General features: G+C 38.0%; 2 protein-coding genes across 2 annotated transcripts in view; one reads left to right on the top strand and one right to left on the bottom strand.

Moving 5' to 3' along the window:
• Positions 1-9,346, bottom strand: part of MTREX (Mtr4 exosome RNA helicase) — a 91,233-nt gene extending 81,887 nt beyond the window's left edge. Inside the window, exons 1-3 of the mRNA XM_061393517.1 lie at positions 9,219-9,346; positions 3,307-3,444; positions 2,015-2,081 (exon numbers count right to left, since the gene is read on the bottom strand). Coding sequence (XP_061249501.1) covers positions 2,015-2,081; positions 3,307-3,444; positions 9,219-9,346 — 333 coding nt within the window. The remainder of the gene's footprint in view (positions 1-2,014; positions 2,082-3,306; positions 3,445-9,218) is intronic.
• A 229-nt stretch (positions 9,347-9,575) lies between these two features.
• Positions 9,576-27,417, top strand: part of DHX29 (DExH-box helicase 29) — a 47,313-nt gene continuing 29,471 nt past the window's right edge. Inside the window, exons 1-6 of the mRNA XM_061393516.1 lie at positions 9,576-9,970; positions 17,010-17,083; positions 18,242-18,355; positions 20,506-20,635; positions 21,353-21,498; positions 23,267-23,389. Coding sequence (XP_061249500.1) covers positions 9,790-9,970; positions 17,010-17,083; positions 18,242-18,355; positions 20,506-20,635; positions 21,353-21,498; positions 23,267-23,389 — 768 coding nt within the window. The 5' untranslated portion in view covers positions 9,576-9,789. The remainder of the gene's footprint in view (positions 9,971-17,009; positions 17,084-18,241; positions 18,356-20,505; positions 20,636-21,352; positions 21,499-23,266; positions 23,390-27,417) is intronic.

Raw genomic sequence — 27,417 nt, forward strand, 5'->3', positions numbered from 1 at the left:
TCTCCTTGATACTCGCTATGACATGAACAAAAAACATTAACACAAAGCAATTAAGATTTTAACATCTCTGAGATTTAATAGCAACAACAACAAATTGTGTTTTCACATGTATAAGAATCAGTTTTATTTTTAATCTCTGAAAACAGTGTAACACTAACATAAGACAGATAGGGAGAGGAGAAACCTACAGGGACTAAGGAGTCAGAAAAAAGAAAACCAACAGAAAAATCAAAAATCAAATAGACTTAGCAATCAGTTACTGGCGATTTTTGCCAGAATAGTTCGAAAGACATGGAGAAAGAAGAAACCTAACTACAGTAGACTAAAAGATGACTGGAGGCTAGGAAGTCGAGCAGGGATTTTCTAAGCAGAGCAATCAATAACACCTCTGAAAAAAACGGACTCCATATATATATATTTGTGTGTGTGTGTGTGGTGTTTCTCTTTATATTCAGTCAGTAATAAAATGTGCCTGGCGTTCAAAAGATAGGTACTAAACGAGTAACTACAATGGTGATGAAGAAAACAACACAGTAGTTAAAAGGAAAATATATAACAAAAGAGAAGATTTTAAATATTCGTATGCTGATAAGAAAAGGAAAACAGAAAAGGAAACACTAAAAACAGTCAAGGGAAAACGGAGTAATCCAAGTCTTTGTGGAGGCAGGATAAGATACGACCAAGCACACTGCCGGAGCAGCCCTCCTCAGCCTAAACAGGGCAGTGCCTTTTCCTTGGAGTGGATGTGACTCCAACTCGGTATCTTTGAACCCCTAGATAAAGTGAAAGGTAAGGTGACCGGCTAAAAAAGTGAGAGGAGATAACAGGATGTGGGGTTTGAGGATAATCATGAAGGAGGACAGAAGGAACCTTTGACCTCCTGAGAGCTAAATTTGTGTTTGGCTTTTCTTTCCCATCTTTTTAAGACCACAGCTTCAAAGAGGGTCTCACGTAAGTGTTAAATGTATGATCTAATGGATATTATACCCACCAAACTAAGTGCTATTCTAAAGGAATGTAAGCAAATTTCAATTAAAAAAATAAGTATTAAAAAAAAAAAGGCTCCAAATCTACATCAAAAGCAATTTTCGTTAACCTGGAATTATTTTGCTTATTCAATAAAGACTTCTAGTAAGATTTCCCAACTATCTGTAGTAATAACTCCTCAGGTTACATGGTAAAGGCAAGGGGGCTTAATAGGAAGAACTAGTGCTACAATTTCCTCATGTCCTTTCGGCTCATAAACTCTCAGTGATAAAGGGTTACCACAAGCTATCCTTGACCACCATCTAGTGGCGAAACCATGAAACTGCAATGTATCGGTTGTCAGAGCAAGATGAAAAAAGCACAGGACCTGTAAAACATCACTATTACTTGACTTCAGGAGCATGGGAATGAACATGTACTAAATACATACTCTGTGCTGGGTATCTTACCTAATTTTCTTATATAATCTTCAGAACAACCCCATGATGTAAATCTTATTATTCTAAATTTAAAAATTAGAAAACTGACATCAGAGGTTAAGAAATTTACCCAAGACTGTAGTTAGGAAACGGAGAAGGCAATAGCACCGCAGTCCAGTACTCTTGCCTGGAGAATCCCATGGACAGAGGAGCCCTGGTAGGCTGCAGTCCATAAGGTCGCACAGAGTTGGACACGACTGAGCGACTTCACTTTCACTTTTCACTTTCATGCACTGGAGAAGGAAATGGCAACCCACTCCAGTGTTCTTGCCTGGAGAACCCCAGGGACGGGGAGCCTGGTGGGCTGCCGTCTACGGGGTCGCACAGAGTGGGACACGACTGAAGCGACTTAGCAGCAGCAGTTAGGAAAAGCACTGCCAGTATGTGAATACAAAGCCCCAGCTCCTTCCACTAGACTGTGTACTCTGCAGAAAAGCTACTAATTGTTTCCAAAGCCCTGAGGCTAAACCCCTTGCTCACCAGACTAGATAATCCAAAGCAAAATCCCACTTACACCACCAACTTAATCACACACTGTTTGTGCTTACCTCATGTGTACACCCTTCGACAGTTTCAACTGACTGTACCTTGACTCTGGGCATCAGGTCAGCCAAACTTAAAAAAAAAAATTATTAAAATTACATTAAAATATTGATAAATTACTGAGAATTATATAGGCTGAGAATTCAAAATGATCAGCTAGCATCTCTTATTACAAATACAAAACAAATAGACTCCACGTAATTATTCAAAGAATTATGTTAACTTAGTTCCAGTGACTATTTTAAATAAAAAGTACCTCTACAAAGCATCATCATTACTTCAAAACACAAAGATGCTTATAAAAACCATTATATGATAGAAAGTATAAAATAAACTAGCCTAATACAGATGTTGTTATAATTTTTAAGTGTTCCTTAGTCTCAGCAGAATCCTAGGTTTTACTCATCTAGGTTCTGTTTAGACTCTTAAAGGACATGACTGTGAATAAATTAAAGAAAAATAGATGTATTTCTGCACAAGATTTATTATCCTCTCACTGACTATACTTTTGATTTTTTACTTTAAATCAATAATCATACTTTGGGTAAAACTCAAGGGTTACTACAAGACGCAACAATGATTTTAAATTGTCAATATTATTTTGTAACCTATTCCACTAGCTTGGACAAACAGTGCAGCTTAAATGTTTCAGGGACACATCTATCACCATCTATAGTACCTACTTTTGCTAGTTACAACAACAGCTAACTGGTTAAAAAAACAAACAAACAAAAAAACCACTGGAGTAAATTTTCCACTGTAGTGCCAAGCTAGAATACGGCAAAGGAGGAGGGAAAAGCAAAGTCAGGATGATCATAACAATAGGAAACAGGTCAATCTAAGAAACCAGCATCAATATCTAGAAAGTTTCAACTTCTGAAATGAGAGAAACATCAACTATTTCAACCTCAGATACCCATGGGTCTCCCTCATTGACAGCAGTTTTAAGATTCATAGCCACTCTACTGCTGCATGCAAGAGTGAAAATTTAATTCCTCCTAATGCTCCTTCTCAAGTCAGTTTTATTCTTTCCTTTTATCCCACACTTCCAGTGATCCTCTTTCTTAAAATTGGATTCAAAAATATTAAAAATCTTTCTTTTCTATACTGTTTTCCATTTCCCCAAACACAGATAAACATTCTAGTTATATGTCTATTTGAATATATAAAGAATATTTACCTTTATCTCTCTATGTCAACAAACACATTCATGAAGTAACAACATATAAGCAACTTTCAAAACTTCAAATAACTACCCATCCGGAGTTACCAACATTTATGATAGTGGAAATACTACCTTAAATCTTCAGTTATTGACTCTTCCACCCTGGGTTTCTTTCCAAAAATAGGTTCATCAGCACCCTCGAAGTCTGCATCTCTCTTGTTTTTTCCAATATTAGTTGACTCTGATTGTAATTTACCATCAAAACATTTTCTGAAAAGCAAACAAGTTAGAATGAATTCTGAAACAGCACTTGTTACTTTAAGAGCAACTCCCATAAAATATTATCTTTGTAAAATATATACACTATTACCAGAAAAAGTCACATAAATAGATGTTACAAACCAAAACTGGCTAAAGCCCAGAATACTCTAATTTTAACTAATAAAACTGAACATTACTTGTTTTTCATTTCATATTTTCTTGGAAATTGTTTTTAAAATATTTTGCAACTCACATTATCACATTAACATAACTACTAACACAATATTCTTAAAAGTTATAAAACATTGTTATACATTTACATGAGCACTTTCAATAAACATTTAATGTTTTTCTAATGGCATAATATCAGTATTTTGGAGAAAAAAATTTTTATGTGGTTGGATTTACCGGTTAAAAGTAGTGACAATCAACAGTGCTTGGTAGACTAGACATCCATAGGGTAATTCAATCTGACCCTTCTGCTCATTTACACAAAAATCAATATAGATACTAGATCTAGTTGTAAAAGGCAAAAACAACAAAGCCTCTAGAAGATAAAACAAGAAAACTATCTTTATGCTTTATTAAATGACATAAAATTATTAATCAAAACGTAATTCTGATGAATTGGACTGCATTGAAACTAAGTGCTTCTGTAAATCAAAAGGTACTATTAAGAGAGGAAAGAGGTGGGGAGAGAGGTGGGAGGGGGGCTCAGGATGGGGGACACATGTACACCCATGTCTGATTCATGTCTATGTACGGCAAAAACCACTACAATACTGTAATTAGCCTCCAATTAAAATAAATTAATTAAAAAAAAGAGGAAAGACAAAGTGGGAAAAAACACACATATAACAAAAGGCAAATAAATCTAAAGTACTGGAATACTACAAATTTAAAAAGATAACCCAATTTAAAAATGAGCAAAAGACTAGAACAGGCCCTTTATAAGAGGATATCCAAATCACCAATAAGCATATGAAAAGAAGCTCAGAAACAATTACAGGAAAATGGAAATCAGACTATACAGTATCACAGACTCTTAAATTTTTGATCTCAGAATCCTTTTCCAGTCTAAAAGTTATTCAGTATTCAAAGGAATTTTGTTTATGTAGTCATATCTATTGATAGTTACCATATTAACTATTAAAACTGAAAAAATTTTAAGTTATTCATTTTAAAATGGCCAATAACTATTAGAAGTTAGGGCTTCCCCAATGGGTCAGTGGGTAAGGAATCCGCCTTCAATGCAAAGAGACAAAGGAGACGTGGGTTCAATCCCTGGATGCGAAAGATCACCTGGAGGAGGAAATGGCAACCCACTCCAGTATTTTTGCCTGGAAAATCCCATCAACAAAGGAGCCTGGAAGGTTCCAGTCCATGGGGTCGCAAAGAGTTGGATAAGACTGAGCACAAGGCAATGCTGAGGCATAACTGACCTATTAGAAGTTAACATAAATAACATTTTTGACAGAAAATAAGTTATTTCCCCAAAAAGATTTAAATGAGAATAATGGCAATGTTTTCTATTACTCCAAGTGCCTTTAATGTCTAGCTTAATAGAAGACAGCTGGACTCTCATCTATTTCAACTTGTGATATGGTTTTTGGCTTAAGTATATGAAGAAAAATCCAATCTGATGTAGTTGAAAAGGAGCAGACTTTTCAGATAACTGGGAATATTCCTCTGACCCCACATCAAAACTTAATCATACTTTGAAAAGTACTGCTGGAGCTACAGTTAAGAATTTTACAATGTTGAGCAAAAGCTCGACACAAAATAACATATATGAATCCATTTACATTATATCTACAAACAGGAAAAAAAAAAAAAGTAACACATGTGGTTATCATGTTAGTCACTTTTCTGGGGGGAAAAAGAGGAGGGATTTCTACAATATTCTACTTTTCATCCCAAATGGGGTTACACTGGCATGTTCACTTTATAAAAATCTGTCCCATGACTTCCACACCTTTCTTACATGTTTTATTTCAATAGAAAAGTTTTTTTTTTTTTTTAAGAACCAATGAATACTAGTATTGATCTATACGCTATAATCTTTCTATAACGAAGTTTATTCTTTGATGCTTAGCAAAACCTGACATACGTAAAACATCTCACTCTCAATTTAGTGGAATAGGTATTCATAGTTATCCCATATTACTTACATGAATCTCCTTTGGACAAGCCATTAATATCTTTGGCTTTCAGTAAAAGAAGACATTTAAATGATAATTATGATTCCTCTAATTTTAACATTTTATTATTCGGTCTGAATTAGTAAGCATCAACCAAACCATTGTAATAAAAACCTACTAACAGTTGATGATAACTATAAAACAAAGAAATATAGTTCCTATAACTTTGACAAGTTTAAAACCTAATTTCATGGTGGAATATTTTCCTTCAGAAGACTTTTATTATTCTTTAATATTGTATTCTTATCTAAACAACTGAATCTGAAGCTAATCAAGTCTCTACATCAGTACTGTTTAAGATATATACATGCAATTACTGACATAACTTTAAATTTCTAGTAACCATATAAAAATAACTTCAAAAGAAGCCAATTTTAATATATTTAACTTCAAATATACTACATATTAAAATTTCAATATATAAAAATAAAAATGAACTACTGGATATTTTTTATATCAAGTCATCAAAATACAGTGTATATTTTCAATTTACAACACATCTCAATTCTGATTAGCTACATTTAAGTGCTCAACAGCTACTGGTAGGTAGTAGCTATTACTGCAGTCTCCCCTTATCTGTGTTTTTGCTTTCCAAGGCTTCAGTTGCCCTGGGTCAACTGAGGTCCAAAAATATTAAATGGAAAATTACAGAGGTAAATTATCTGTAAGTTTTAAACTGGACATCTTTCTGAGCAGCACGCTGAAATCTTGTGCATTCCTGCTCCATCCCACATGGGACACGAATCATCCCTATGCCCACAGCATCCAGCTTGTAGTCACTTAGTGTCTAAGTTCTCAGATCACTGAACTGGCATGGCAGTGCTTGTGTTTAAGTAATTCTTGTTTTACTCAATAATGGCCCCAAGCTGCAAAAGTAGTGATGTTGGCAATTTTGAGAGCCAAAGAGAAGCTGTCAAGTGCTTACTTTAAGTGAAAAGGTGAAAGTTTTCAACTTATAGATTGATATAATTTATTATTAATAATTTTAATCTCTTATCATGTCTAATTTATAAATTATGCTTTCAAAGATAGTATTACATTAAAAAAAAAAATACTACATACATGTTTTGGTACTCTCCAAGGTTTCAGGCATCCTCTGGAGCTCTTGGAACCTATCCCACTCAGATAAGGGATTGTTCAGTTGCTAAGCCATGTCCCCATGGACTGCAGCATGCTAGGCTTCCCTGTCCTTCACCATCTCCTGGAGTTTGCTCAAACTCATGTCCATTGAGTCGGTGATGCTATCCAACCATCTCACTCTCTGTCGGGGCCTTCTCCTCCAGATAAGGGGTGAGGACTACTATACATTGGATAGTTCAGCTCTAAATATAAGGACAGTTTGTAGTAAATAATTGAGAATAGAGAAGCTAGTTAAATGATAGTATAAGAGCAATTTCAGGATGTGGAAAACTATACAGGACAAATGAGCTGGATTCTCCTCTCATCTACGCTTCCAGAAGAAATCAACAGCATAAGGGAAAAAGAGACTTGTAAAATAAAGGACTTTAGGGATGTAACAGGGGCCTCTCAGGCAGTGCTAGTGGTAAAGAACCCACCTGCCAATCCAGGAGACATAAGTGACATGGGGTCAATCCCTGGGTGGGGAAGATCCCCTGGAGAGCAGGGCAACCCACTTCAGTATTCTTGCCTGGAGACACCCATGGACAGAGGAGCCTGGCGGGCTATAGTCCATTGGGTCTCAAAGAGTGGGACACTGCTTAGCAACTGAGCACGCATGCATGCATCTTCATAACATCATAGTTGCCCATTCAAACTACAGAAATTAATTACTTCTGTTTGGGAAAAAACCAAAAATCTGTCCTTCTTCATTTTCCCTGAAAAGTTATCCAAAACTACTAAACCCTCTAACTTAATGACAGAGGAAGACTATTTTTTTTCTCCTTTCTGTCATTCTTTCTTACATGTGACATTTCACATTCTTTGATTGTTCTGATGTCCCTATAATCTCTGTCATGTGTATGAAAACTACACATTCCCAGAGAAATCTTCACTTCAAACAGTACCAATTCAAGTAACATCCAGATACATACCTTCAGTTCTGGTATTACTTCAAATCCAAATTAAAACTGCCCAATGGACTGCTTCAATACGGATACACTATCATCAATTCACTTTGCCTTGAGCCAAATTAATTTTCAAATCAAAATCACCTATAAATTTCCCTATTTTTCTTCTTCCTGATATCCAAATTCAAAACATCTCTTTTGACCCCCCTTTCCATTGTTCTCCTTAAATTAAGCCTGTCAATTTTTTCCTTTACAACATTTTATATCTTTTTCCTTCCTTCTGTCACCTCCTGAGCTGAAGTCCTTATAATCTCATAATTAGACAATTTAAATACTTTTTAATTTACTTTTACTATCAGTGCCTTTCCTCTTTAAACATATCAACAAATGCTACCAAATTAATTTATCTAAACTAACACTCTACTTCTCCAGTTACCAAGTTACATGTTCAATGGGCGCACCCCCCCACACACACTGGGTTTTTTTAAAAATAAAATCAAAAGTCATCTGCCTGTTATTCAAGGCTCCTCATAATCTAAAACCAATTTATATCCTCTGCTTTATCTCTTGTAGTCCTAAGCAAACACTTCCTCTAGGCCAATCCGTGCTACCAAAAAAAAAAAAAAAATCTCAGCATCAATAAGGAATCATTTCCTCAACTTAGGATAGCTTCTTGCATGTAAATCTCTCTGGACACCACAAACAGATACCACTTTTCTGAACTTTAATAGCACTTCAGTGTACATAATAGCTTATTATATTCCAATCTCCTACTCTTCAAAATATGTATCTGTTCCACTTCCTTACTTCAAATAAAAATTCCTTGAAAGTAAAATTATGTCTAACTTAACTCAAGCATCTACTGGGTATCTTCCTCCAATGTCAAGAGTAAATTTTGTTCATTACTAAGGAATCATCTTATTTTAATTGACGTTTCAGGGACCAGTAATTTTTTAGTTTTTCTTAATGAAATCAAAGAAAGCCAGCCACTAAGAATCCAATATATGCTAAGCACTGTTAGGCGCTTTACACATACTATCTCATTTAATCTTCACCAAAACCCTAGTGATTGGCGCTATCATCTCATTATGGGCAAGAAAACTCCAGCTTGGAGACTGAATTTCTCTCCCTTCTGCTGCTATTTGCCCTGTCCTCTCCAAGTCACAGTTTCTAAGCCTCTTAACCCTTTACGCAACTGGTGGTTCGTTTCGTGTATTAAAGGCTCTGTGCCCAGTTGGTGCTGGTGCTGCGGGTGCGGAAGCTAAGAAAAAGCTGCCATGCCCTCACGACCCCCCGGGTAGACTCAGGCAGGCGCAGAGTCAGGCCTCATGCCGGCATCAGGGAATTGCAGGGCCAGGAGCCCACGCTGCCTGCGGTCACCGGGAAACGCCAAGACCCAGCGTCCTCAAACCAACATTCTTCCTTCCTCTTCATTTTTCTCAACCCCCTTCACTTCCCTACTCCTATCATGAACACCCTACACCCACCCCACTTCTCGAGGTCTTCAAAAGACAGTACGATTTTCTTCCTTTAACACTGGGATCATCTTCCTTACCCGGCCTTTTCTGCAGACCCTGGAGGCCCCTTCCACTTCCCCTTCTCCTTGTCTTTTTTGGCTCCAGGAGCCGTGGTCGAGTCGTCCTCGAACACGCTGAACAGCTCATCCCCGAAAGCGTCAGCCATCTTTCGTAGCGGCGAGACCCAATTTCCTTCCTACCCACAATGCTCCGCGACCGCACCGACAGTGACGACAGTGAGGCTGCGAGAAGCCTCAACGGGGGCCCGCGGGTGATAAAATTAGTGGAGTAACGCAGTCGCCGAGACTTCTTCCCCGCTTCCTTTTTCTCCTCTGATCTTTCCTTTCCCACTGGCGGAAGAACACATCCGTGGCTAAGAAGGGACCTCGGCCAGGATTCCCGGCACGCCGCGGACACCTGGGGCGGAGAGGAGGCGGGATCTTGGCGAGCCCGACCAATTACGAAGCAGCGGTCGTCCAGGCCCGAGAAGCCCGGATTGAGGGCGCAAGGTGGCGGCTTGGGAAAGGGGGAATGTGAAGATCTTTTGGAGGCCGTACGGGAGTGGTGCCGGTAGCTGGATAGGGAGAGGTCTTCTGCCACAGCTGCAACATGGGTGGCAAGAACAAGAAACACAAGACGCCGGGGGCCGCGGCGGTCCGGGCTGCCGTGTCTGCTTCCAGAGCCAAATCCTCCGAGGCCGGAGCTACCGGGGAGGCCCAAAACAAGAAGCCTGTGTCCAGGCCGGCCCCAGCCGCCGCTGCCAGCACCAGGGAGCCCCGGGTCAAGCAAGGTATGAACGGTCAGGCCCCGGACTCCTCCGGAGCTTCAACTGCCAGTCCCGAGGGAGAAGCTTTAGCACGTGGGCAGACCCTCGATCTTAAAATTTATTTCACACCCAGAGCTACTGTCTCCCCATCTGGTAGCCTTGTTTTAGATTAGTGTAGGCTGTTCGGGCCTCCAGAGTTCCGACGGTAGCGTCCCCCCACCTAACCTCCATTTGCCTTGAGAAGAAACAAAAAAAAAATTTGCATTAGCTCTCGTTTCTGCAGGGATCGGTCCTGAGCCACCCTCTAGCGAGGCGAATGCAAAGAGTAGTGTGTGGAGTTGTTAACCTCCCAGAGCCAGACCCTTTTTCTCCTTGCTTCTCAGACCATTTTCAGCCACGATGTAGCGTTTCCACGTGTTATGGAAAAATCAGTACTTAATAAGAATTTCAGCGCTTACACCCCGATTATGGGTATTGCTACTGCTACTGCTAAGTCGCTTCAGTCGTGTCCAACTCTGTGCGACCCCATAGACGGCAGTCCACCAGGCTCCGCCGTCCCTGGGATTCTCCAGGCAAGAACACTGGAGTGGGTTGCCATTTCCTTCTCCAATGCATATGGGTATAATCTGGTATAAAAATTGTCAGCGATCTTTATCGCAGCAATGCGTTTTTGCTTCTTGTGCATTTTGGTTTGATAATTCATCTTGGAGATTGCCAGTTCTGGCTGCAGATCAACAGACCTCTTTTACAGCTGGTTTCAAAAGATGGACAATTAATACGCTATTTTTTTCTGCTTAGCGTATTTGCTTGTTCTTGCAGAAATATTCGTCCAACAAATATGTATTGAAAACCTCCGTGTATGGGATGAGCAAAATAGATAAATCACCACTCTTGGAGCTTGCCAGTGTAATGGCAATAGTGACACAGACATTGCTTTGTGATTGTTAAGTGTCGCTAGGAAAGAGAATTTTACAGGGTAATCTGATTTTTACTGGGAAAAAAGAGGAGTATTGGATGGTGTCTTTGAGAAAGTGATGGTATTGGGGGGATGGATTGGTATTAACTCCATGAAAAATGGGGAGAATAGTATTTCTGTGCAGGAAGGAACACTACATGCCAAGATCTTGAGTCAGGAAAGAGCATGGGCCTTTGAGATACTCAGAATGTAAGCATTGCCTAAAGAGGAAAGGAGATGAGACTGAAGTAGGCAGGTAACAAACTTTCACTTAGAAAATGAATAATAATTCTTTGTCCTGCAACTTATCATAAGTTTTTAACTACAGAATTGCTATGCCTGCAATTAGAAATGCATAGTATTTTTTCTGGACTATTCTGTGGCACTTTTACTCTGTGAATCAGTCTCTTCCTTTTCGTGCTATTGCTCTGAGTTCTTTGAACTTTCTAATAGTCATTTGTTGTGTTCTTTGGCTTCCCAGTCCCCCAAACCCAAAATGTGACACTTGCTGAATGTGTCAGTCTTACAGTATGATTCCCTCTCCAGCTCTTCCAGAAGAACTCATCTACTTCCGTTACTTCTATCTTCTCCTGTGTAGGTGACTCCTCAATCAGCACGTCCAGTCGTGGTCTTTATTCCAAGCTTAAGTCAGCCATTTCTACACTGATTTGGAGATCTGGCCCTATTTTGTGAGCATGTCAGATTTAATAACATGGCTAATTACTCCCTCCCAACCTAGCTTCTCCTGTGACTTCTTTGTTTCTGTTTTTCCATATTCCTCTTTATTCAATGTCAGTAGTTATATTTTAATGCCTTCCTTTCTTCTTCACATCCAGTCAGTTCTCAAGCTCCATATAGTCTTTGTTTATTTGTCTTCCATGTATGCCCCTTTTCACTTTTGATTTATACTATTCACACCTCATTTTAGGCACTCATGAATTTGTGGAGTATGGCACAGCCTTCTAATGGATCTCCCTAGCTGTGCTCTTTTTTCCTCCTCCAGTCTGTCCTGCATGAAGTATTGGATTGATCTTCAGAATCACTGCATTGGTTATATCACTTCCCAAGTTGTTCTACAGCATTTTTACTGACATTGTGATAAAGTACCAACGATTCAGCTTGTATCTAAGACCACCCTTTCTAGCCTTTTTACTAGTTCCTGTATTGTGTGTGTATGCTCCGTCATGTCCAACTCTTTGTGAGCCTGTGGACTATAGCCCACCAGACTTCTCTGTCCATGGCATTTTTCAGGCAAGAATACTGGAGTGGGTTGCCATTCCTCCTCCAGGAGATCTTCCCAACCCAGGACTGAACCCAGGTCTCCTGCATCTCCTGCTTTGCAGGCAGATTTTTTACTACTGAGCCACCAGGGAAACTAATTCTGGTATTCACCTGTAACACTTTCTCTGTGTTTTCACTGCCCCAAATTCAGCTGTTGGCTTTCTGCCTCCTTGTGTTGATTCTTGCCATTTTCTCTTATGGAATGGCTTCTATCCCCAACACTATCTACCAGAATCCTGTAATACCCACCTCAGATAGCAACTACTTTTTAAATTCTTCCTATTCCACAGCTCGTGTATCATTGTTTGAATCATTCTTTTTGATATTTAGATCTGAGGAATTACATATTTTATCTGTCCTACAAAATTATAGGAGGTAAGAACTGTTTCGTGGATATGTATTAATATCCCTCAATCTCTACTTAAATGTTCTGAATATAGTCATCCAAAAAATTTCTTGGATAAGTGACAAGGACAAATCAGAGAAATTATTAAGACCAAAAAATCGAGAGAACATGAGAGGTTATCTACCAAATTTGTAGAGAATTTTATGTAACCATAAATCAATATCTGTATATATAGCAGATAAATAAAATATGATTGCCACATGATTTTGTTTTCTTTTTTCTGTTTGGATATTTTTATATTATATATAATAGGCTTACTTGGAAGAAAAAGTGACAAAATACACAGAAAAAATTATCTCTAAACTCTTTTTTGTTCCTAATGTAAATGTTAGTATTTTCCTCCCCTTCCATCTCTCTCTGTCTTTTCAAACAATTTGAAGAATTGTACATAGCATATGTCCTCAAAACTGAACTCTCATCTACAGGTAGAAATTGACTAGTGCTACAGCATAGTTCTTGGCACACTTCTAGGTGTTCTTCCACTTCTGTTTTTTCATTTCTTTTGTTTATCAAATAATTCTTGAAGAGCTGCTATGTGCCAGGCAAGATTTGAGGTACAGAGGATACCATAAGAACAGAACAGACTGAGATTACTGCTTATATCACTGAAGGTTGGTGGAGGCTACTTACAACCATAAGGCTTGTGTTTATGAAAAGTATTAAACCTAGTTGAGACTTAAAATCTTAAGAGGGAAATAAGACTGATGTCTTGAAAGCCATTATAAATATTTTTTAAGGTCACCAAAATAAAACAGAAAAAGTGCCATCAAAGAAAACAGTGTCTTGGTAAAGAATAAATCAGTGGTGCGGTCTGATTTAGAACAGAGATGGCTTTTCTGAGGAAACCTGCTGAGATGATTTGTAGCAACCAGCTACATCTGGAGAGAGTGAGGCTTAGGGAACAAAGGTGAAGGCCCTAAGATGGGAGCTTGAAATGAAGCAGGAAGACAGTCTGTGTGGGTGGGGTGAAAGAGCCGGGACTGGTGTTGGTATTAAATGGGGAAGAGACCTTAGCTAGGATTAGTCAGGTAGCAGTGGCTCTGTGGACTTCCTCAGACAGCCTGACTGCTTCGATTATGTCAGCTAGCTCTCATTTATTCTCCAGATACTCTGTAGTTCCTCTTTATAGCTTACTTGGATAATTAGTTGCTTAATTACTTCATGAGAAAAGCACTGTGAGGACAAGACTGGGTCTTATTCCTGACTGCATCTCTTGGCTGATTTGGATGCTCTTGCAGAAGGGAGCCAGGGTGCCTCAATCCACCGATCACTAGCATCAGCATCTCACAGTGAATGTCTCAGTGATGGTAGATGGTTACAATCACTGTATGATGTAAAATGCAATACTGTGTAAAAGGAATATATTCTAAGAGTATTGGGCAACAGGAAACTGATTCTGGCTGTTGCCTCTTCTTCCTCACTGAGTCCTCTTGAGGAAATTACTTAGTTTTTCTGTGCTTCAGCTTTAATAAGTATTTCTGAGAGCCAGTTACATAAGTTCCATTGTCCATGTGTAGTCATTATAAATTGAAATCCTTAGTGCATTTGCCTTGAAGATACGTACTGCACACTAACTTCCTTATTTCTAGTCAAATTTCCAGTAACTCCCTTCTTCTGAAACAAAACCAAAACTTGGAGAAGGGTTTCTAAACAGCAAAAAAGGTAACTGTCATACATCTTATGCAGGTTACTTGGCAAAAGAATGGGGACCATTTTTATTCCATGGCCTGTTGACTTAGGATTGTATTTGAAAATAGGGTTACTCATGTCCAAGTTTTGGTATCTATTTTCTTCTGGTGCCATCACTCCTTCCTAAGTAACAGAATTTGGGACTGGGGAGCTGTTAGGTTTCTATTCTGAAAGTTGGCTAGCTGATAGGAGAGGAGACCAAATTAAGAGTCTCAGAGAATTGGGTAGGCTCTGCAAGCCTCTTGGCACAATAATAGATATTCATAATAAATATTACATCATGAAATGCTTTGAATTTTGCTTATTGTAGTAGTATTATGGCAGGAAGTATAAATACATTTTAGAAGGACTTGTTTCAGATTGTTTTAAAATGCACCTCAAATTTTGGACTTTTTATTCGTATTGATTAAAAAACATTTGTTAGCATGTTTTAGGAAGAATTTGAAAATGAAAGGGCCTTACTGGTTAACTTGATTTAATTGGTATTATCCCTGGCATGATCTCATTATTACTTCAGTTTCTCAGAGTATTGATTAAAATGAAAGCACACCATTTTCAGAGACCCTGACTGACACTCAGGGAATGCACAGCAGTATGAATGTTCATTCCCCTCTTGATGTTCTGGGGACTTAGATCTTCTTTTATTTGCCCTCTGGAAGTTTGCAGTATAAACTGACCTCAAGCAAGTGATGATTGGATGTTTTAGGTGCAATGGTTGGAGGAGACAAATGAGAACTGACTGCAATCTTCAATTCACTAAAAAACAAAACCAATCCAGAATCTCCTGATGGTCCAGTGAATAGAACTTGGCATTTTCACTGCAGAGTTCAATTATTGATGAGGAAACTAAGATCCTGCAAGTGGTGTGGCATTGCCAAAACAAGAAAGAAAATAAAGCAAAAGTTACTAAAGGAATTTACAGTCTTACCTCTGACAGTAACACGTCAACCTTGAACTGTTTCTCAGTATTCTCTTGGTAATGAAACATCCATCTATAGAAAAGGTTAATGGTTGGGTGTGTGTGTGGTAGGGGGAGGGAGGTGGGTTGCCTTTGCATGGGTTTAGGGATTGATTAGTATGCTAAATTTATGAATGAATTTACTACAACTGGTAAGACCCCCAGAAATGATTAAAGACTGCTGATATGTACTTTATTACCATTGACATTAGTTTATGAACAAGGTTACTAGGATTAAGGTAAAGTCTGAGACCAGAAGATGAGGAAAACCATACTATACCAGAATTCTTACTATCTTTTAACATATTTACTAGTGTCTTAAAATGAACAACCCAATGTAAGTCAACAGAGACTAAAATCCTTGAATTTAAAATTATAATAAGCAACTCTTTAATGTTAGGTTTCTCTAAGTGAAAAAATGTTAGGTTTCTCTAACTGAAAACAAAGAGTAACTAGGTTTTGTACAATTCTAGGATGATTTTTATATAGTTGTGGTTCTCAAAAGTGTGCTCGGGGATCCTGGGGAATTATTGACACCTTTCTAGCTGAGGCTTAATGAGATCAAACTATATTCATAATCTAAAATGTTATTTGTCATTTTCATTTATATATTCTCACTAATGTACAGTGACTACTTGATGTGCGATTTTACAGAAGATTAAATGCAGAAGCTAGACATTAAGAGATTTGCAAAAGTAGAAAACAGTTTTTTTTATCTAGTAAAAAACTTTTCATAAAAGTAATACTTATTTTAACACATAGTAAAATTTATTTTCAATGAATTAATGTTTTTAAAATTTTCTCTTTTATCAATATGTGATAAATATCACTATTATAACCCACATAAACAAAAAGTACTTGGGATCTTCAGTAATTTTTAAGAGAGAAGGAGGTCATGAGACCAAAGTTTGAAAATAAAATTTATTCCCTCCTGGTTAGTCATTGTTAGAAGACTGATAACATATAGTATTTTTATTGACTGGAACAGATTTGACAACTATAGTGGATTCAGTAGTATTCACCCAAACGCTCACGTCTACCTGGAACCTCAGAATATGATCTTTTTTGGAAAGAAGATCATTGCAGATGTTATGGTTAAGGATCTCAAGATGAAATCATCCTGGATTTAGGGAGAGCCCTAAGCCCAGTGACTAGGGTCCAGAGAAAGGAGAGGAAGATTTGGACACAGACAAAAGGAATAAGGCCATGTGAAGGCCCATTTTAGGAGCAAGACAGACAAGCCAGGAAACACCTGGGATCGCCAGAAGAAGCAAGAAAAAAGAGTTATGTAGGGCCATCAGATGAAGTATGGTCCTACCAACACCTTGATTTTGGACTTCTGGCATCCAGAATTGTGAGAGAATGTTTGTGTATTCAGCCACCAAGTCCATGATGATTTGTTTCAGCAGCCTTGGACACTGATACAGCAACCTTGTACTCAGCAGGAGACATGATAGGTGCTCCCAGTTCCTTTTTCTCTTCAAAGTTACCCATCTTCTCTGCCAGGAATCAAATATCCTCTAAGAGGTCTTCCTTCAGCTAAGTGCTGAAGCATTGCACTCTGTGAGAAACTAGTTAACCTAGAGAATGCTAAACAGTAAAATGTTTTCAAAAATTGAGCAGTATTGCTGACTTCTGTATTGGGTTATTTGGTAAAGTGGAAAAGAAAGAGTTGAGATCAAATATTTAATATTTAGTGATCTTTAGACAAAAATTAAAATAGTGTAATGGATATTGATCATTAAATTACCTGTTTATTGTCTGTTATGTATAGGTCCGAAAATTTACAGTTTTAATTCTGCAAATGATTCTGGTGGTCCTGCAAATCTGGATAAATCTATTTTGAAAGTGAGTACCCATGTTTTGAGTCATTCCAAGAAATGTTACTTAAAAAAAAAATTTGTACTCTTAAATGTAAGTAAATGATGGGATATTTTAAATTTTGTGAACAGTACAATAATTATTCATCTATACGAAATAAAAAGTAAATCATACTTTTTATGGTAAAAAGTAAATGATAAAAGTACTTTTATGATAAAATTAAGTCATCTGTTGAGAGCCTCTAAGAAATTAAGGAAGAGCTGGGTAAGGTCCAAACTTCTAAGTCTAGCATACACATCCCTTCAGATCTGACTTGGAATACCTTTCCAGCCTTCTCCATTACTCTGCTCCACTTAAAATTTCAGTTCACATCTCATTGTTCCCCTAAATCCCATAAGATTTTATGACTCCAGACTTTTGTCCATAGGCTCTCTGGCTAGAAAGCTCTACTTCCCCTTCTTATGTCTTCTTAATAATGACATGCTGGATTACAGTTTCTTTTTCTATATGTTTCTTGTGCTAGACTGAATTCCTAAAGTATGTTTTTGTGCATTGCTCATAGTGAGCATTCATTAAAGATGTGACCAAAGGAAGATATATTTGAGGGTAGATTGTTATGTAATCTTAGGTTAAGTATATGGAAACAACAGAAGATAGAATGGCCAGTAGGAAAAAAATTGAAGACAAACAGTAGAAGCGAAAATAGTGTGTGTAATCTAATAGTACAATTTATGTTAATACAAGTTTTTACTTTAATTGATTTGCCCCTCTTTTAGCGTCGCATCCATTCTTTCAGGCAGATGTGCTTAGGCTGCTTTATGTTAAGGCACATTTCTGGGTTCTTTCCCCAAGGATTCAGATTCAGTATGTTTAATAAGGCTTAGGAATCTGTCTCTGTGGTGGCAACATAAGGGTGGTCCAAGGACATTGTCATGAGATACATGGCTTAAAGAGGCTTTGTAAAAGGATTTTTGTCTTGCCAGATGTTGTTTTTACCATACCTCATTTTTTCTTAAAATATGTGATAGGAATGTGATCCAATGAATGGTATTCCAGTATAATCGCTGTATCTGATTTCAGCTGAAATTCTGGGATATAGAAAACGGATTCCTTCTAATTATTTAATTATTAAATGTTATTTAGTAATTCATCTTCTAATTGATGCTATCTTTTTGGTCTCAATAGGTGGTAATTAATAACAAACTAGAGCAAAAAATTATTGGAGTGATAAATGAACACAAAAAGCAAAATAATAACAAGGGAGTGATTTCTGGAAGACTTACTGCCAAAAAATTACAGGTATTTTGCAAACCTTTTTTTAAAGTTACTTATTTTTAGTGGAGCATTAAAAAAAAATTTTTTTTTAATTGAAGGATAATTGCTTTACAGAATTTTGTGGTTTTCTGTCATACATCAACAAGAATCAGCCATAGATACACCCATGTCCCCTCTCTCCCAGACCTCCCTCCCATTTCCCTCCCGACTCCGCCCTTCAGCCTGTGACAGAGCCCCTGTTTGAGTTTCCTGAGTCATACAGCAAATTCCCATCTTCTATTTGTTTTACACATGATATTGTAAATTTCTGTGTTACTCTCTCCATATATCTCACCTTTTCCCTCCTCTCCTTCCACCTTGTCCATAGGTCCATTCTCTTTGTCTCTTTCTCCTTTGCTGCCCTGAAAATAAATTCATCGGTGCCATCTCTTCAGATTCCATATATATGTGTCAGTAACGATATTTATATTTCTCTGACTTACTTTGCTCTGTATAATGGGCTCTAGTTTCATCCACCTCATTAGAACAGATTAAAATGCATTCCTTTTTATGGCTGAGTAGTATTCCATTGTATATATGTAACAGCTTCTTTATCCATTCTTCTGTCAGTGGACATCAAGGTTGTTTCCGTGTTCTAGCTGTTGTAAATAGTGCTGCAGTGAACACTGGGATACATGTGTCTTTTTCAGTTTTGTTTTCCTCAGGGTATATGCCTAAGAGTAGGATTGCTGGGTCATATGGTGGTTTTATCCTAGCTTTTTAAGGAGTCTGCGTACCATCTTCCATAGTGGCTGTTTCAGTTTACATTCCCACCAGCAATGTAAGAGTGTTCCCTTGACTTTTCAACTTCCATTGAAATTTCATGTAGATTAGTTCCATCTGCAAAAATGAGGAAGAAGTGCCAAATGTAAGCGTACACATTAAAATAGTGATATGAAAATTACATCCCCCAAATGCTGTTGGACTTGTAGTGGGCACTTTGCTTACATTTTCTCTGACACACCAATGCTGGAAGGTATTTTGCCCCATTTTTCAAATGAAGAAATTGAGGCTTAGAAGGATTATATAAATTATAGCCTGAGGTTGTTAATTACTAGCAAAGTAAAAAGGGCTTCCCTGGTGGCTTAGACGTAAAGCCTCTGCCTGCAATGTGGGAGACCTGGTTTTGATCCCTGGAGAAGGAAATGGCAACTCACTCCAGTACTCTTGCCTGGAAAATTCCATGGGCTATAATCCATGGGGTCAAAAGAGTTGGACACGACTGAGCTTTTCACTTTTCACTTTCAAAATAAAAAGTCTGAATTTCAACCCAGTCTTGCCCAGATCTAAAAATGTTTTAGAAAGTACATTAAAAAGCTTTACTTTTTATATGAACACGTTCATTGAAGCACGGCTTATGATTTAAGAAAAAGAAAACATTCCAAGTGAGCACCAGTAGGAAAATGTATAGTTCAGTTCAGTCGTGTCCTACTCTTTTCGACCCCGTAAATCGCAGCACACCAGGCCTCCCTGTCCATCACCAACTCCCGGAATTCACTGAGACTCACGTCCATCGAGTCAGTGATGCCATCCAGCCATCTCATCTTCTGTCGTCCCCTTCTCCTGCCCCCAATCCCTCCCAGCATCAGAGTCTTTTCCAATGAGTCAACTCTTCGCATGAGGTGGCCAAAGTACTGGAGTTTCAGCTTTAGCATCATTCCTTCCAAACAAATCCCAGTGCTGATCTCCTTCAAAATGGACTAGTTGGATCTCCTTGCAGTCCAGGGGACTCTCAAGATTATGGTATATCTATCCAGTGGAATATTCTGTAACTATTACAAGTGATGAACAATTTCTAATAATTTGGGAAGATGCTTAGTTACAATGTTAAATAAAATTTGTTTTTAAAAAAATCACAAAAAAATGACTGAAGGACCCACATTGCATTGCAGACAGTATCTTTGGATAGAGAGAATATGAGCAATTTCTCCTGGTCGTTTTTTATTTTTCTGTAGTTCTCAAATTCTCTAGTTCTCAAATAAAATAATTCTTCAAACTGGAAAAAAAGAGAAAAAGATACTTTTGAAGTTATAATTTGTGTCAGAATTTCTGTTTTAAAATGAATGGGAGAATACACTTAGTAATGAAAAAACAGAAAATTGACAGAATGGCTTTTTCACATTTCCCTTCCATAGGATTTATACATGGCTTTACAAGCATTTTCGTTTAAAACTAAGGACATTGAAGATGCCATGACTAACACACTCTTACATGGTGGTGATCTTCATTCTGCCTTGGATTGGCTCTGTTTAAACCTTTCAGATGGTAAGCAGTATTATCATAACATTCTTTCAGTTTATAAAACCTTTTGAAATAATTTGTGTTTATGATATTTGTAGCAAGCTTTTGGTTTGCACTTAAATTTTTTTTCACTGTGTTATAATTATTTTTAAAATATTCTTACCCTTTTTCTGGTCTTTTTGGTGTATTCTTCTTAAGGATTATAGTCTGTGCAAGAAAAAATTATTTTTGTATGTGTTGCTTTCAGTTGTTAATGGCCATTTTACAGTGCACATTATACAGCATATTCTTAACTGTCTATAACCTGTCAGGCTGTGTACCTGGTTTTGGTTTAGAAATTAGGGCTATCTTGCTTTGGGTAAATAATATTTAATTAAGCACAGGGTTCAGGCTGTAATCTTTGGCAAGATTCTGGAATGTGAATTGCTTCTATGACTGATTAAGGCTGCTACCACATGCAACCAAGGAGGAGGGGAGAGTTAAGATTTTCTTATGAAAATTTAGGCGTCTAGCACTTTGAGGGTGCAATGGCCAAACTGAGGTGGGCTGGTTATCGTCTAGAGAGTGTTCCCACTGGTTTGATAATAAAACAACTTTCATTGTAGGATTTCTATTCCTAGAAGATGAACAGTAGAAGAAAGTTAAGTGCTCTTTGTCTAGACAGGTTTTATGCATGTGTTTAATAAGTATTTGTATGTTTTCTGTATCATGTACATTATTTTTATCCCAATTTCTCTTAAGATGCGCTTCCTGAAGGATTCAGTCAGGAATTTGAAGAGCAACAACCTAAAAGTAGGCCAAAATTCCAGTATCCTCAAACGCAAGCCACTATTTCACCTCCATTGCAACCTAAAACCAAAAAGCGGGAAGAAGATCCTAAGATCATGGTAATTTAAGAATTCAACATTTAAAGTATAAAATCGAGTGAAACATGTGTAACAGTTCATAAGAGTATAAGTATTAGGTTGCCGTTATGTTTTTACTCATTGAAAATGTCTAATGGGTTTGGCAAATTCATTAGCATTGTCATTTCAATTATCTATTGCTACATAACAAACCACCCGAAAATGAAGTGACTTAAACCAACATTTTATTCCTTATGATTTTGCAGTTTGGACTGAGCTCAGCTAGGCAGTTTGTCTGATCCAAGAGGTATCTCCTCAGGCTAGAAGATCCAAAATGGTTTATTTACTCACATGACTAGAGCCTCAGCTGGGATCTTGCTAGCAAGGCATCTCTGTCTCCACATGATTAGTTTAGGTTTCCCCTTACATTTTGATATTAGAATGGTCAGACTTCTTACTTGACATCTGGCTTCCAAGAGCAAGTATCTCAAGATAGTAAACACCAGTGTACAAATTTTTATCAAGCCTCTGCTTGTATCACTGTTGCTGATGTCACATTGGCTGAAGCAAGTCATGTGGCCAATTCAAAATCTTCGTGGAAGGGGGTTACAGAAAGGCATTAATACTGGAAGGTGTACTTCCTTAGGGCATTACACACAAATACTGTGCGTATCATGAAACATCTATGAACCTGGGTGAACCTAGAGAACATTATGCTGAGTTAAATAAGCCAGTCACAGAAAGACAAATATTACATGATGTCACTTACATGAAGTACCTAAAATAGTCATGTTCATAGAAACAGAATGGTAGTTACCAGGGGCTAAATGGAGAAGGGGCAAATGGGGAAATGTTGCATAATGGTAATAAAATTTCAGTTATGCAATATCAATAAATTCTAGATATCTGCTGTTCAACATAGTGCCTGTAGTCAACAGAACAGTATTGTGTACTTTAAAATATGTTAAGAGGATAGATCTCTTGTTAAGCTTTCTTACCACAACCATGCCTCTCCCCACAGCAATACACACACACACACACACACACACACAAAGGAACGCTCAAGAATTTTTGAAAGTAACAGGTACATTTAGTACCTTGGTTGTAGTAATGGTATCATGGGTGTATCAGTCAGTTCAGTCGCTTAGTCATGTCCAGCTCTTTGCAACCCCATGGACTGCAGCACAACAGGCTTCCTTGTCCATCACCAACTTCCAGAGCTTGCTCAAACTCATGTCCTTTGAGTCGGTGATGCCATCCATCCATCTCATCATCTGTCATCCCCTTCTCCCGCCTTCAGTCTTTCCCAGCATTAGGGTCTTTTCCAATGAGTCAGTTCTTCACATCAGGTGGCCAAAGTATTGGAGCTTCAGCTTTAGCATCCATGATATAAGCATATGTCCAAACTCATCAAAATGATGAGGGTATATATATATATATATATATATATAAAATAGTTTAAATCACAATAATATGTACAATTGTTAATGTATCAGACCTCAGTAAAGCTTAAAAAAAAAATTTGTGGAAACAGCATCTGCACAAAACCACTGTTAAGGAATAATACAGGTTTTTCACAGTTCTGTCAGTTTTTTGCCTCTTTATGTAAATGGATTCTTTGAACTATGTAAGTTTAGACTTACAAAGTAGTGTTGAGTTCCACTCATTTGTCCTTCACTATGATTTTTGAGACTTACGTGTCTACTGTTTCTGAGTGTAAAGAAATTATAAAAGCAGTGACACTTGATGATAGTTTTGACATCTTTTTCTAATTTTGATTTTTCAGATATTTGTTGTTTTTTTTTTCTAGCCAAAAAAGGATGAAAAAAAATTGGAAGTAAATATGAAAGAATGGATTTTGCGATATGCTGAACAACAAAATGAAGAAAAGAGTGAGACTTCTAAAAGTTTAGAAGAGGAAAAATTTGACCCTGTGAGTAGAAATTTGCATTGATCTTCTAGTTGGATGTTCCTCGCAAAATATCTAAGTTTTCTAATACTTAGTTTCCTCATTTGTAAATTGAAGAAATAGTTATCTCTAAGGGTTTATGTGAGAGTTAAATAATGCAACACTTAGGGGAAAACACGACACAAAATAACCATTCAGTAAATGTTATTGCATCACTCCCACATCTAAAGAGACAGTCGCCAAATATTTTTAAATGATTAAGTGTTAAGAGTATGCTAAATTATTCAGATAATTTAAAAAGCACATTATTTTATAAAGGAAAGCCTTTGCCTGGACAGAGAAAACCTACATATCATAAGATAAACTAAAAATATTAGATTAAGTGAAAAAAATCAAGTTGTAGGAAGAAAATAACAATATATATATCTGATTAAAGACTTCTATCTAGAATTTATAAAGAAGTTGTAAAAGGACAACAAGCATTTTATAAAAGCAGATATTTGGATGTCCAATAAACATGTAAAAATAACTTCAACATTGCTAGTTGTGGGAAAAATGAAAATGAAAACTGCAATGAAATACTACTATACATCTATCAAAATGGCTAAAATTAAAAGATCAGTAATACGAAGTGTCGGAGAAGGCGATGGCACCCCACTCCAGTACTCTTGCCTGGAAAGTCCCATGGACGGAGGAACCTGGTAGGCTACAATCCATGGGGTCGCTAGGAGTCGGACACGACTTCTAAGTGAGCGACTTCACTTTCACTTTTCACTTTCATTCAGTGGAGAAGGAAATGGCAACCCACTCCAGTGTTCTTGCCTGGAGAATCCCAGGGACGGTGGAGCCTGATGGGCTGCCGTCTGTGGGGTTGCACAGAGTTGGACACGACTGAAGTGACTTAACAGCAGAAGCAGCAATAACAAGTGTTGGGAGGATATGAAGCAACCGAACACTCCTACGCTGATTGTAGGAGTACAACTACTTTGGAAAACTGTCACTTTCTTATGAAGTTAGCCATACATTTACCATATGACCTAACAATTTCATTCCTAGGTATTTACTCAATAAAAATGAAAATGTCATAAAAAAAAAAAAGCTTGTACACAAATATTCATAGCAGTTTTATTAATAACAGCCAAACACTGTAAGCAGCTTTAGAAATCATTATATAAGAAGGAAACTCACAAATAAGTAGATGCTGAACAATTTCATTATATTAAATTCTAGAAAAGTCATCTATGCAAAATCAATCTCTAGTAAGGGAAACCAGATCAGTGGTTGTCTGAGCCCACGGATGGAGGAAGGAGATTGACTGTTAGGCATGATGGGGAAACTTTTGGGGATGATGGCAGTGATTTATGTCTTTATGATAATGGTTATGTGGATTTATACATTTATCAAACACATTCACTTATTCACTTAAAATGGGTATGTTTTCAATACCTTTATAAAGTTGATTAAGAATGGAAGAAAGGAAGTTGTACAACAGGATGTGTAGTATGATGAACTCAGCTGAGTAAAAGAATACATACACACACTCACACACACATATATTTGCATCCTTTTGTATGCAAAGGAGACATCTGGAGAAATACACAAGAAGCTATTACTAGTGAGTAGGGCTGGGGTTAGTGGGTGGGTTATACTCTTCTGTATCCTCTTGAGTTTTTTTTTTAAGCATGTGCCTGTATTAAAGTAACAAAACAAAAACAATTTATGATAGTACACGTTATTTTGAGGTTCAGAAAAAGAGGTCTCTTCTAATTGGAGCATTTGGTCAGCCTTACTGAAAAGAAGTGGGATTTGAAGGATGCATGAAGTATGCATAGGCAACAAGGAATGGGAAAATGGCCCAGATGGGTGAAATAGTGTGAATAAGGGTACAGAAGTGGAATTGTGCAAAGGACCTTTGCATATTAAACCATAATCAGGATAAAATGTGTGAGTACTAGCAAATAGGAGTAAACAGGTGAGTTCAACTGAGACTAGAAAATTTTGATGCCCAGAAAATGAATTCAAGAACTTTCCTGGACTTCCCTGGTGGTCCAGTGGCTAAGACTCTGAGCTCTCAGTGCAGGGGGCCCAGGTTCAATCCCTGGTCAGGGAGCTGGATCCCACGTGCTGCAACTGGGACCCGGAGCAGCCAAATAAATAAATAAAATTTAAAAAAAAAAAAAAGAACTTTCCCTATTAATTATGAAGGCTCGCTAACTGTGTGGAGGCAGGTAACCCACAAGAATTTGACTTTCTAGGTCGAATTTAGTAGTGATTAATGTGATTTGCAAAGGGTAGGGAGGCCATTTGGTAAGTCTTGCACTTGCTCAGGTGTGAAATAATAAAGTCCCAAAGTGGAATTTGTATAGTTTTGGGAGGAGAGGTGGGAGCACACTGCACAGCATGCAGAGCTTCCCTGACCAGGATTGAGCCTGTGCCCCCTGCTGCAGAAGTGCAGAGTTCTAGCCTCTGGACAGCCAGTGAAGTCGAAGTCGCTCAGTTGTGACCAACTCTCCGCGACACCATGGAGTGTAGCCCGCCAGGCTCCTCTATTCATGGAATTCTCCAGGCAAGAATACTGGAGTGGGCTGCCATGGGGATCTTCCCAAGCCAGGGATCAAACCCAGTCTCCCACATTGCAGGTGGATTTTTTAACATCTGAGCCACCAGGGAAGCCCAAGAATACTGGAGTGGGTAGCTTATTCCTTCTCTAGGGGATCATCCCAACCCAGAAATTGAACTGGGGTTTCCTGATTTGCAGGCAGATTCTTTACCAACTGAGCTACCAGGGAAGCCCCTGGACAACCAGGGAGGTCCCCAAATTGGAACTTAGAAGAGAAACATTTAAAGGAAGAATCAATAGAAATTGCTGATTTGTTCAATAAATTAAGAAGCCAAAGACTGCAAGAGATTCGTAAGCAGAGGGATGGTGGTATCAGTGCCACAGATAGGAAAGATTGAAAGAATGAGTGTGGTTTGGGTGAAATTGAGGTGATAGCCAATCCTTCTGTCTGTTATACTCTATTGCTGACGGCTTCTACACAGAATGGTCCCAGAATTGTGCTTCCTTAGTTGTGTCTTTTCCCCTCGACTCAGTGGTTGTGTCTTATAGCAGCACTGCTAATGCCCTCTTCTCTACCCAGAGCTTTGATGCTTCCCATCTCTTATTAACCTAACCTAAAGGAAAAACCAGTAATTTGAGGTTAGCTCTCTGTTTGGTTTTTGCTCAGCAGAGTTAAATTTTATAATACACATTTTCTCCAGAGGCCTTTTTTTTTGTAATGTCCCTGACTGTCTTCCATAAGATAGAGATTATAGGAAGGTAGCTTTCAGAAATGGAGAAGGCAATGGCAACCCACTCCAGTGTTCTTGCCTGGAAAATCCCATGGACGGAGGAGCCTGGTGGGCTGCCATCTATGGGGTCGCACAGAGTCAGATACGACTGAAGTGACTTAGCAGCAGCAGCTTTCAGAAAAGTGTATTTTTGTTTTTTATATAAAGTCTTTATTGAATTTGTTACAACGTTGCTTCGGTTTTATTTTGGTTTTATGGCTGCGAGTGTCTTGTACTATTGCATATGCAGTCCTTTAAATCCATATATTTATAAAACGTGTAAAAGTAACTTTTCTTTTTACAGAAATGAGCTCATACTTACATTTTATTCCATAGTTTGCTTATTTTATTTAACATGTCAAGTAAGTTTCTCCATTTGGATTCAATTCAGTTCAGTTGCTCATCATGTCCGACTCTTTGCAACCCTGTGGACTGCAACACGCCAGGCTTCCCTGTCCCATCACCAACTCCCAAAGCTTACTCAAACTCATGTCCATTGAGTCAGTGATACCAACCAACCATCTCATCCTCTGTCGCCCCCTTCTCTTCCCACCTTCAATCTTTCCCAGCATCAGGGTCTTTTCTAGTGAGTCAGTTCTTTGCATTACCCTCATTCTATTGCTTCTTGACTTTTCCCCCCAATGACTAGTTTTCTCTGTAGAGCATACCACCCTTGATTTCCAGTTTTCCTTTTCAATCACTACTGCAGTGAACATCTGTGT

The sequence above is a fragment of the Bos javanicus genome, chromosome 20 (assembly GCF_032452875.1).
Source record: "Bos javanicus breed banteng chromosome 20, ARS-OSU_banteng_1.0, whole genome shotgun sequence".
NCBI classification, from domain to species: domain Eukaryota; kingdom Metazoa; phylum Chordata; class Mammalia; order Artiodactyla; family Bovidae; genus Bos; species Bos javanicus.